The sequence below is a fragment of the Maylandia zebra genome, linkage group LG13 (assembly GCF_041146795.1).
Source record: "Maylandia zebra isolate NMK-2024a linkage group LG13, Mzebra_GT3a, whole genome shotgun sequence".
In the NCBI taxonomy this organism is placed as follows: domain Eukaryota; kingdom Metazoa; phylum Chordata; class Actinopteri; order Cichliformes; family Cichlidae; genus Maylandia; species Maylandia zebra.
Window position 1 is genome coordinate 32,111,948 of NC_135179.1, and position 13,079 is coordinate 32,125,026.

Consider the following 13,079-nt stretch of genomic DNA (forward strand, 5'->3'; position numbering starts at 1 on the left):
ATGGCCCCGCCCCTCCCTGAGCCTGGTTCTGCCGGAGGTTTCTTCCTGTTAAAAGGGAGTTTTTCCTTCCCACTGTTGCCAAAGTGCTGCTCATAGGGGGTCATATGATTGTTGGGTTTTTCTCTGTATCTATGAAGCGCCTTGAGGCGACTTATGTTGTGATTTGGCGCTATATAAATAAAATTGAATTGAATTGAATTGAATTAATGCTTTAATTTCCAAGTGTGTGAGTGATTATGGTCAGTGACACCAGTGTTGGTCAAGTTACTAGTAATTAGTAACTTGCATTTTTCGATGACTTCTCCAAGAAAGTAATCCCATTACTTTACTGATTACTTATTTTCAAAAGTAACTAGTTACTCTAATACTTTATTACTTTTCAAAAACGTAATATACAAACTGAATATCTAATAAAGCAAAAGACCCCAATTCTAGATTTTCTGTTTAATCCATCATATAAAATTGAAAAAGTCTTGTTTTATCAGTTTGACTTTTTTAACTTTATGCACAATTAATTATATGCAACAGTCTCTGGCTGGAAGAAACATTTAAACCAATTTTCTGCATATTCCAGCACATCCTCTTTCAAATGGATGCAAGTAAAACACAGCAAAAAAGAAATCAAATCAAAGAATCAGCGGCACAAAGTCCCGTCACTCTTAAATCTATTTTCACCTGTTTAGCAGGAGTGGGGCGGGTGGAGGTTTGCCCGGTGCCGCACAGATCTGAAGTTTAATTTTGTACTGCAGAAAGAAATTTTCTTCCCATGCAGAGTGTACAGCGGACACAAATGCTTTTGTCACTTTTTACGGACTCAAACTAAACGATGCATAATCGTACTCTCTCCCACGCTCCATATTATCCACTGTTGATCTGCACACGTCTGTTGCTGCCATGGACGTCGCATGCGCTTACGTCATTGTCATGAGACACGGTTTAGTAATGCAGTAACGCAGCGTGCTTACGGGAAAGTGACAGTAATGTAATTACTTTTTTTGCAATAGTAATTCCTTACTTTACTCTTGAAAAAGTAATTGGATTACAGTAACGCATCAACACGTTTTCCAGTTTAATGGTGAAAAGGAGCTGTTTCAGGTAGCATGTTTTGACAGCCTTCTCGGTTGATCTTTTTACTCCTGAGGTCCTTCATGCTCCGACTAAAACAACCTTTATGCAACAACAACCTTTTATGGAAAAGGAACGGAAACATTTGCGAGTCAGCTGTTACTGATGCTAAATCTCTGTCAACTGTAATTATTTTTAAACAGGAAATCCAGATGAACTCAACTGCCACCACTACACGGGACTATTATTGAAAAACTACTATGCTTCTTGCAAACATACAAACCACATCATTACTACTAGATCAATCGTTTTTAGAAAGTCTTACCAGTGCGTGGTATCTGCAATGTACTGCAGTAGTCTGTGGTTGTGAAGAGAGGGCTCAGCATGAAGGGAACACTGTTAATTTAGCGTAGGTAGCATAGAGGCTAAGAGCTGTACGTAGTGACTAGACCCATAAGCAGTGGTATTTAGCCAGGATGACTCCTGGTTGTCTCTTTTGGTATCCCCACATGACCAGACATATAAAATGGGTGGATGGTTCAGACTGTTTGTTCTTCAGCATTCGAAGCAGATGCTTGTGAATGTGTTTGTGTCTTTATTTTATATTTTGTGCAGTACCACACTTTGAATGTCATGGAAAAAAATGACTTCCTCTCCATGTTCTGAGCAGCCAAGCAGAACAGTCTGCTGGAAAAGGTCACGCTCCTCTTTTGTGGGTTCTTGTAAAAGAGTTGGTGCCACCAAACACTGGCCCACTTCCACTTTGCAGTTAGTGGTTTCTAGACTGTCATCAGTCAGGAAACACCCTGAACAATCAATGATTAAATTTAGCCTCAGATTAACACCACCCCTACACAGCTGTAACCTAATTTAAAGTGCATGCTGCATGTGTGTCTGCGATTCTGCTTAGCCCCAGTTTAGAGTCACTGACTCGTGGTTTTTGTGGATATCATTTCAGTAGGTTCTTTTTTAACTTAGACACTGGTGGGAAGTTGCTTTGGAAGGGCCAGTTTCTTAATTTGAATATAACATAGAGATAATACTTCTCAGCTCTATTCACACTTTTTGATGCAAACTCAATCGCAGAGTTTTAGAGTATCTTTAACACTTGTCACTTACATAAACTGCTTTAAATATTTTTACAACATTTAAAAATGCTGTTCCTGCCTAGTTGTAACCACATATAGGAGGCTTCCTGTCTAAAATAAAAGTTCCCATCAAGAGGCACAGAAGGGTAAGGAGAGGCATAACTCACAAGTTTGTGGCAATTTGTGGTATTTGGTCTTAAGCATCGGTCATACTGAAATGTTGATGTTTTTAAAAGTAGTACTGCAATCGTTTTCACAGTACACCGAGAGGCGTAATGTTAGTACATTTTGTGACACCACACCCGACAGTTAAAACAGAGAAACTTAGAGAAACATAATAGTCAGGTGATCACGTTAAATAATTACACCATAAGGATGGTTTGTTTTTCTGTTACTTAAAAGAGGTAGCAGTTTATTTGCTACCTGCAATTTATTGACATTTACTTTAATTTGTTTAATTGTTTACAAAAGGTTTGAGGTGTGAAATAAACTGCACTGGAGTTAGAAAACAAAACAAGGGTGTGTGTGGTTGGACGATGTGTTTGTGCCGGGGAGGGGGGGCACAAAGAGTTTCTTGTAAAACAAAGGGGGGGTCTAGGAAAAAAAAAGTTTGTGAACCACTGAACTACAGGGAATCACACGTGTCTTTACCACATTATTATAAGCTATATAAGCATTAGGATGTTAAAAACAATAGCATCAATTCTTACCTTGGCAATGAGAACTGTTGACTCTTATGTAACCCTGAGGGCAATCTATCAGGGGGAAAGCTGATGACGGGAGCATGTGAAGAGCAAAACAAAGAGAAGGAGCACATGTTAGTCACAGTTTTGAGAGCAAATGTCTGGGTTCTTATTCTGTAATAATTCCAAAATACATTTATGAGTGTTCATTTAAAGTCTCATAAAGCAAAAAAGCATAAATCATGTTCCTGAAGGAAAGAAACGTATTCACTCTAAAATTGTAAAAAATGTTAATTATGGTCAAGTTAACAGCGTACCTTTACCGTGGTTTAAGTGAAGGTACTGTATTGCATTTTTTTATATTTATGTATTTTATTTTATTTTTTTCTATGTAACCTCAGGTTGATAGTCAAATTCAAACAGACTGTCATTGAGAATGAGAACCCAGTCAATATAAATATGTTTGTCACTATGCGAGCTGTTTTGCGTATAACTGAATTACATATTTAATCTCTGTAGTTTCAGCGTATTGCTGTAAAATGAATATAAACTATTTGTATCTTTAAACAAACAGGAGTGGTTGAAGAGTAGATACGATTTAGTTCTAAACCAAACAGACAGAAGAAAGAAAAAAATTAATCATATTAAATTATATAGAGAGATGAGCTGAGATAAAAATACATTTATTTGAGCTTCTTCACGCAATAAGATGAGCAGCAAAGCCTCTATTATCTGTAAAAATACAATGGATTCATTCATTGAAAAATGACTAAATTAAGGTAATGATAGTTAGTTAAGACAGGATACAGTGTTCAAAAAGAGTTATTAATGGAACCATGAAGGGTTGCAGGGAAGGAGGTGGACGTAGCTGCTAGAAGCTACTTAAGCAGCAACATTAGTACACAGGAAGTCAGTCTCACTGCAGTACAGCTGGACAAAGGAACCAGTGGGTAGGTGGTACCCAAATACTCAAAAGAAGATTGATATTTTGTTCTAGAACAAAACAAGGCAATGATTGTTTGACCAAGAAAGCCAGTCTATTTACCAGTTACCACAGTCTCCATCGCACAATGGACTATTTCACACCTAAATGTTTAAAAAAAGAAAAAACACCTCATGCCTCCACCATTCCTGAGGAGAGGACAGAGAGTGCAAATCTCTGGCCCTTTGGTGACTCCCACTAAAATGCTGGATATGAAAAGACTTAATCTTCCCTGTCCTGGTGTCTTATTGCATGTGTGCTAAAAGCAAGCACACATGCAATAAAAGCAAGTGTTTCAGTTCTGTTCTCTCCTATACGCTAAGAACTATATCCTGAGCAGCTCAGGTGTGCAATCAGTCTTTTTAGACTACAGATTCCGTGGTGTCCCTAACAGCTGTGTTTTACGACAAAAAAACTGCTCCTCGCTGTTTAACCAGATGTGTATGCGAGGCCCTGACAGATTAAAGGATGGATCAAAGACCTATTGTTTCTGAAACTGTTGTTTCCCTTGGTTCAATAAAAACTTCATTGCTGTTTTGTATACTTTTTTAAGACTGAACAATTAGTCAAAAGCTGCAGCAGGGAGTTCATCTTTGCAGTTTTGTATTAATATTTCCCTAAAAATAGGGAAGGCCAAGTACAGAAGAGCAGGACAGAAATCCTTTGACAATGACAAAGCTGAGGGAATGGATTGGACTGGAGTCACTGATTAATGCTGAAACTGAATCAACTCTGAAATGGGGACACAGGGAGAAGACAGGCTCAGATTTCTGATACAAGTGTAAGTTGAATACAAAAGAATGAGTGTGCACCGAGCTGAGCTACAGCGTGAGTTAAAAGACCTTTACAATACTATAACCTCAAATCTACTGAAGCAGTACATATATTTTTTGTGTCAATAACCAAAAATTTACAGAGAAATTACTTCTGCTCAGGAGAAAGGAGAAAACTTAACGTGGGCACTCCAAAAACTCAGGCTGCTCTGGACGTCTCACTGGTTTGGAAAGGTCATTTATTCAAAGAGAGTGAAAAGACTTCAAATAGAAAAATAAATAAATAAAATAAAGAGCCTAAATTCTTCAGTGGGGGACAGTGATCATGTCATCAGCTGTAAAGTATTGTAATCTTAGAAACTTTCTGAAACTTGTCACTGTTTGGACACTACAGGAGATATCAAAAATGAAGAACAGCTGAAAACGTAAAGTCTTGGGACTGATTTCAATGTTGACTTTTTTTCTCTACCTTCTGAAACAGCTGAACATTTTGATGGCTTCTGCAGCACAAAGAATACATTTTTAATGTATACTGAGTACTGTGAATTCTTAAATAGCATTCACGTTAATAATGTTCAAATTCGTGGCTCTCTAGCTTTCAAATCAGCGTTTTCGGATCTATGCTCTGCTATTAGATACTAGTTTAAATACGAATAATTAGTATCGAAATTAATTCAGCATTAGATTCGAGGAAGGACCTAATTCTTTGGGAGGGGCTCAGGTACATTATAACTTTCTGGTAATATACTGCCCCCTTCTGTTGACAGTTAAGGTTGTGTTTTTCAATCTAACAAACTGCAATAAGGTGTGAAAATCCACAATGTTTAAAACACTTACTCACAGCTATATTCCTTGCAAACACTGGATATGGATTAGGATGCTGTGAATAATACTCAATTTGCTGTTGCACACAATAACCAACATGTTGCTATCGTAACGATGAGTTTGCAAAGTGTGTTTTCACATATGGGTATTGATGGATTTACACAAAAGTACTACAGTACCACCCCTTTCCTCAGTTCAGCTGGGGATAATACACTAGAGAGCGTCTTTTCATGCTCTACATACAACAGCGCTGGCTTCAAAGACAAGTTCCACAGTTCTATAAAGGGAGTAGTGTTGAGTAGCCAGCTACTACATAAAAAGGCTGGCAATTCCATCCTCACCTCCCCCACACACTCAGTTTAGCTGGTACCACTTTAAACAGAGCTAAGAGGCAAGGGCCAGCACCACATGCTGCCTTGGCATTTAGTGCTTTTCCTCTCTGGAAGTAGCTGTTTGGGTGAAAGTCACCTGTTTGTTAAATCGACCCAGTACAAGACTCATAATGTTTCCTAGCTGCATTTTTATTTTGCTTGTCACTAGCTGAAAGTTATGGCTGCAAAAGACACATTGAGCTGTGTTGAAACATTTTTAGAGTGTGGGTTTCAAGCCAGCTGGATATTTTGCTTTGACTGCTTTTAAGGAAGCCCAGTCTGAAATTTTACACTACTTTGAAAAAATGTCTTGAGGCATCCCTCATTTCTATATATTTTGCTTCTGAGGAGCCAGACTTCGTTGTCATTTTTTTGAAAGCGGTCTCACTTTGACCGCCAGTTACTTTGGAAATTGGCTGCTTTTTCATTCATTTTGAGTCCAGTCATCAAACCTGAACATTTTCCAAGAACAGGCCTTTTGTTATCGTTTGCTTGTTTTTTAAGCGACTTAACATTGACCTTTCAAACAGCTAAGCATAAAAATCAAGGCTCAAGGTAGCTCAAGGGCTGAATAAGTGTACTGTGTAAACACAACTTAGCAAAGAACCAGTTGTGTACCAGTTTCATCTGCGTTTGCTGCCAACATTCAAAAAAGAGCTTTCAAATGTTCTTAAAGAAGCCTGGAGATCCACTCCTGAAGACAACTTAAGGAAATTACAAGAAAGCAACTATTGACTTTCCAGGTGGGATTCTGTTTTTTGTTATATACTCTATTTTCGCTGAGGTTTACACATATTATAACCGCTACAGCTATTTGCTGTTTACCTAGAAAAATATAACAAAATGAGTGTTAATTCAAGATTTTTGTGCAGTATTATATTTGAAGACAAACTAGTCTTTGCAGAATTACACTGATTATATTCTCATTAAAATATCATCTTACATGTCCTAAGACATGATATGCTGTCAGTGAGGATCTGCTGCCAAACACACAGCATGTAATATAAAAGGTTAATGAGGTTGCTAAGAAAGTTGATACAGCATTATCTCAATACCACAGTGTGAAAGGGCACTGAGATGCTCCTCCACATGTTGCTGTAAAGGTTTAGAAAAGCAGGGCATTAATATCAGGCGAGTCAGCTGGATCGTCTTTCTCATGAACTGAACTGAACCAGTGCTCTTATTTATTCATAAAACACTGCCCTCATAAGTGTCAGCGCATCACGTGTAAGCGGCTGACTTTACCAGCTCTTAAAAACCAAGTGATTGTGTATCATGTCAGTGCAAGCAGCAGCTGCCAAGGTTTCCTGGGTCACGCTAGAGAAACATCCAATCCAACGCATTTCAGTTTGACTCAATTCAGTTTTATTTACATAGCACCAAATCACTGCAACAGCAAACTCAAGACGTTTTATACTGTAAGGTAAAGACCCTAAAACAGTCAGAGACAACTTCTCTGAGCAAGCACTTTGTGACAGTGGGAAGGAAAAACTCCCTTTTGACAGGAAGAAAGAGATTAGCCAGAGATTTTTAATAACTAATGATTAAATGCAGAGTGGTGTGTAAGCACACAGAGAGTGTAATGGAAAAGTGATTCTTGCTCATTCACAGCTTTTTACACATCCTTCAATCAACACATTTTTTCTAACCCCAACAGCACAAACACAGCAGAGACAGTTGCAGACAGGGTAGAGACGTCTATCAGTTACTGCTGCCTGTGTTGATATTCACCAGTCAGCCAAAGGTGCCGCGCCATTAACACAAGAATCCAGACGAATGCGTCATAAAAAATCCAACCCCCTAAGCTGTATAAATGTTTATGTGTTAAGTGGGGAATGACTCACTTTTGGAGCTATTCTAAGTGGCCGTTAGAAGAACTGAAGTTTTTGACGCTGCATTGGATTCAGTTTGTAAAAATCTGAGGGCTGCCACTTAATTCACGCACACCATTATGTTTATTTGTGTGAGGCGCTTTCTGTGTTTGTGCTGGAGACATTGTAGCAACGACTCTAATTTTTGCTTGCTTCAAAAGCTTTTATGGTGTATAGGGCTTCTTTTTTGTTTTCAGCAATCATTATTAGAATGAAACAAATATTATTACTCTTATTAAGATATACTGTCTGTGGTTTTTCCAACTCATGGGGTACGCTCAGTAGGTGGTCAAAATCAGAGTCAAAAACTGTACTTTTCCACTATGCCATTACTTTCAAAATGCATTAAGAAGTGAAAAACTAGAAAAAATATTCTATTGGCAGCTCTGTGTTAAATTCTGTTGTTGATGGAACACAACTTAAAATACATAAACAATACCTTTAATGTTAATGATTTTCATATTTAGATTTCCATTCAAGATATGAAAGTGGGCACTGGGACTGCAGAGCCCAGACCACCTGCCGGCATTTCTTCCCCTCAACGTTAATTCCATGGCTATGAATTCACTACCACTTTTAGAAAAACATCTAGACCTGGACTTACATGGTTTCTTCGGACACTTTTGGCATTTGTGGAATCCCCACGAGGTCCCAATGGTCCCACAGCACTGCTCCAGCTTAGTTAGAATGGGCAGAGCCTTTCCACACTAACACATCGAGATGGAGAGAACAGAGAAAAGGACAAAACAGTGAGGATTAATATTTTTGCTTCTGTGTATCCTCAGAGGACAAAAATAAATGCAAACCTCCTCATAAAATATGATCTGGTAATGCAGAGAATATTAATTTTAAACTTTGAGCTATACTAACTAACAGGCATTATTTCTGTTCTGTATTTTACATCCATCGTCTTCTATAAATGTGTCTTTGGGATTAATACCACCGGTGTCATGTTTTGTAGTCTTTGTGCCTCTTATTGTTGTCCATATCTAATCAAAATATTTCCCAGACTTTTTGATTGATTGCTTTAGATTACTGAAACTGAAAGGCTTACTTGATCTAACAGATGTGTTATGACTGTAATTAAGCTCACAAACAGCAGACATGTCTGACATTGTACCTGACTGCCTGCTGTCTCCTGGAAGCAGCGGCCCAGTGCATTCTTAGAGGTGACAGGCTGGTACTGAGGAAACTGGTAGCTGTGCTGGCCCGGATAGACTATGTTGTAGCCATGGTGCTGGATCTTCTGGCTGCTTTCGCTGTGATGGTAGCTATAACTAGTGGATGAGGAGGAGCCTTTTGTTTGCTGTCCATTGTTGTTGTAATTGTCCAACTGAGACACCTGGTGGAACTGAACTGAGGCCTCTGGGGGGTGATTGATGTGGATGTTGACGATGCCTGGGCCGTACAGGAAGAAAAACACATACTGTATACAAGCATGACACTGATGTGGTGCATCACAGTAGATGATTAAGATTAACCATCTTTGTTAGGTTTATGATGTCACTAGTAAGGAGTCCAACTCTCCCCAAAAGCAAGAGACAAACAAAAATGACTTTCCTGACAAAAAAAGTAACAAATTGTGATATGCCTCAGTTACAATAAATCCTATTAATAAGTAAATAAATAAACCCAAAGCCTAATCCTATTTTGAAGAAGAGAAAAACTGATATTTTAGGAGAAGATGCACATATTTATTGATGTGCATCAACTGGATTGTTTCTCTTTGTTTCTTGATTGCCAAGGCCCGAGAGACCAATCTAATTGGATAAAACACATATGATGATTGTCTAGGCCAATGTCACATTTCACTCACCAGGTGTCTGGCCGTTGCTATAGGTCAGAGGCAGGGTGTGTGTGGAGTGGACCTGATTCTGGCTGTAGCCTCCTGATGTCTGCTGGTGTCCGTTCTGAACCGCCATCTGGCAGAACTTTCCGGTGAAGTTTGGAGGGCATTGGCATTTGTCCCTGGTGCTGCACTTACCGCCATTTATACAGGGCAGGTGACACACCACTAAGCAGAGGAAAGACCAAGCGAAAGGTGTTAATGCGCTACTGGCTCCACTTCAACACACACAAACACTCGCCAATAATGAGTTTGAAATGATCAACAAATCAGCGAGTCAGCCCAGATTTTCATTTGTGTGACTGGTTAGCACATGTCACCACGAAACAAGTAAAATGCAAGCTATTCAAGGGAAAATATTATTCTTAGAGAAGTCTACTGTTCTCACAGACCATGAACACACAGCACAGAGCAGGTTGCAGATCTGTACACATAACTTTAAGAGTGGATAGGTACAAACATCAGCGTGTACGGGTGAAGTGAGGGATACCACAAATTCACTGTTTTTCAGGCAAAAGGTTCACACTGACAGTAAACCAGGTGATACAATATATATGTAAGGACTGTTTCCTGTTTAACTGTGTAATGTAGTAGAAATTAAATACAAGATCCAAGACAAAATAAAAATGTGTTGTCAAGCTTTGACATCTCTTTCAGCTCTGACTGATTATTTTCTTGTCTCAGAGCCTGATAAAGTCAAACCAGAGGTCATCCATGAACAGGAAAATCATGTCACTCACATCTAAAAACTCCAGCCCACCACAGCAGCCGTTAATCATCACTGTCAAACATCTTTCCACACAATCACTCTACATACCTCATCAGCACAGGGCACACCACATGGAAAACGTCCTGTATACGAGCTAGTATGAAATTCACCAGTGTGTGAGCACATGTTTACACGTGCTTAATCCCTGCTTATTCCACTTTTCATTTTACTCAGTATGACTCTCAGTGACATGTATAAACTCTATAAAAGAAGTGGATGCAACTACTGCCATCTCTTAGTGTGTACATTATTATTTACAAGCCTTTTGGACTGAGAATTAACCACATTGTTGGTAACAAGGGTAGAGCAGGCTAGGACTGAGGGGTTATGTGACTGAAAGAGCAGAAGACACTTTGCACAACCATGTGGTAGTCAATCACAAAATAGCCCGACTTTAGAGTATACCACTTTTACGTTGTCTTTTTTTTGTTTTCAAACATAAACTGCTGGACAATTTAAAGTGAGATGTTTGCTAATAGAAACTATGATGCTTTTCCTTATTTTTGTCATACACTGTTGCAATGGCCAAACGCATCATTCAATCAGAGTTTCCTGACCTGCTGTCCATCTACACCAAGCGGTGCAAGACTAAAGCCAGGAATATTACGATGGACCTCTCCCATCCCAACAATGGACTCTACTCACTGTTGAGGTCTGGGAAGCGCTTCCGCTCCCTTAAGGCCAAAACAGAGAGAATGAGGAGGAGCTTCATCCCCCAGGCTAGTCGGGCCCTGAACCAGGTGCAGGACTGGACTCTCCCACACACATCGCATCACCGCACGCACTCTGTTTGCACACTTCTTATAATTTATAATTTCCTTTTCTTCATAATTTCTTTCATAAATCATTATTTCCACATTCTTTTTACTGTAAAATTAAAAGTTAAAATCTGTAAATGTTGTAGTAACCTGTAAATCTGTAAATCTTACTGTCATTTAATGGTCGGGCATTGCACAGCAATAAGCATTTCACCACATGTCACACTGTGTATGGTGCTGTGTGTGACAGATAAAATTTGAATTTGAATGTCCCGTGGGCTAAAAGCTTCAGACTGCTCTACATACTTGGGTTTTAGACAGTTTTTTTCTATTCTTGGACCTGTATGATGTCAGTAACGATGGCCCTTTAGCCCTTCGTCTCAGATAAACAGCTATAGTAATGAACACAGTTTAAAATACTTGCTGTCCAGACCTTCTGTTTCTGTGGCCCATCCAATCAGAAGGCCTTGGCTTGAAGGGAGAGGAATTAAAATAACTTCTTTCAGACAGACAGTGATCTTCGGTCCAGTATAAGATGAATATAAACAATATTTTGAATTATGGAAATCCAGTGTAGTGGAATCTAAGAATAAAAATTTGGACTTGGAAATGAGCAGAACAGGGTTTCAGTGTCCAGCTGACTCGACGCTAAAACCTTACGCGTGTTCTGTCATTGTTCTGTTACACAGCGGTTCTGTGTTTGATTTGTTGCACTATATTTAGACTTTGTTTACTGATGTTGGGCCCCAATATGCCCAAATGTCAAAGAGAAATTAAAAATGCATGGCGTGGAAGAGTTCGGGTCTTAGGAGGTTAAAGTAAAGAGTTTTAGTACAGAAGCACAGATGATATCACTGATGTGTGTCCAGAGTGAGTCACTGCTCACTATAAAATAATCAGTATAACGGTAATGTGAGTGTATTGCAGCGAGACTTTGTGTACATGAACATGAAATTTATTCTAATCAGCCAGACAGAATTGGAAATTAAAGCTGGTGTCTATTACAAACCTGTTTCAAATAAAGGCCTACTACCTTCCACAGTCGAGGTACTGTAAATACAGGGAGTCATCACTGTTTGATGAAACATTTTGTTTGTTACTCTAAATATGATTATATTTAACAAAATAAACAGCCTATACTTAACTAGCTGCTATTCCCATAAACTCCACTTCTAACTGGAGACGGTGTAGTTGCCACCTGCTGGCATACAAATAGTTTGGTATACCCAAATGTAAAAGCTTGAGAAAGAAGAAACTGCAAGACCAAAATTCAAAAATGTGTTCTCAGACCTCAGCAGACAACCTGCTGAATTTAATGTTATTATTAGAGTGAGAACTGAGGAAGACTCAAGACATCATAAACCAGAAATTATCCTTTCGAGAAGGAAGGATAATTCTTATGTGCAGAATGAGCACAAGCAAGTGTGCACACACTGTGATTTTCAAAAGCACCTCTTTGAAAATGAAATGTTGAGATCTAAGACCTCTGTTTTTCCCGTTCTCCATTTTTATACTCAGCTGACATAATAGGACAGTCACTCTCAGTGTTGGGGTTTTATATAGTAAACCTGAGTCTCATTGCTTGTGTTCTTAAAAGATTATTCACTCTCAAAGGAATTCCATTTAGCACAACACATGTACTGTATACATACCCTCTCCACAGAAGTCAACAAAGTGAATATTAAAGAGGCTATTCGCTCCAGCTTTCAGTTTCTGTAAATGGCAGTTTTAGCTAAGATCACTATAGTCAAAAGATCATTATTTCCACTTGTGGTGATTTATATTTTTTGTTATATTGAGCAGAGAGCACACCTTTCCACACTTCAAAATACAAACATGGACATCCAGCAGGACCCCCAGACCCCTCAGAAAAGGGTATGACAGCAAATAATATATTAGAGTCAGTACAAAAAGAGGAGTTGGAATGAAGGGGGTTTGCACAGTAAACAGCTTGCAGAGCATGCTCTATGTGGTATTTGACAGTTGAGTCCATGGAAGGATATCAACTGGGTACTTAAAGCACCACAGTCAAAATATTTTTTATATAT

General features: G+C 38.8%; 1 protein-coding gene across 6 annotated transcripts in view; it reads right to left on the bottom strand.

Annotated features, from left to right (window-relative positions):
- ltbp1 (latent transforming growth factor beta binding protein 1) overlaps nucleotides 1-13,079 on the bottom strand; it is a 132,054-nt gene that overhangs the window by 47,492 nt on the left and 71,483 nt on the right. For all 6 annotated transcript variants that reach the window (XM_012915746.5, XM_012915745.5, XM_023154858.3 and 3 more), the window contains exons 6-9: nucleotides 9,475-9,672; nucleotides 8,779-9,056; nucleotides 8,263-8,365; nucleotides 2,864-2,923 (exon numbers count right to left, since the gene is read on the bottom strand). In XM_012915746.5, the coding sequence (XP_012771200.1) occupies nucleotides 2,864-2,923; nucleotides 8,263-8,365; nucleotides 8,779-9,056; nucleotides 9,475-9,672 (639 nt within the window). The remainder of the gene's footprint in view (nucleotides 1-2,863; nucleotides 2,924-8,262; nucleotides 8,366-8,778; nucleotides 9,057-9,474; nucleotides 9,673-13,079) is intronic.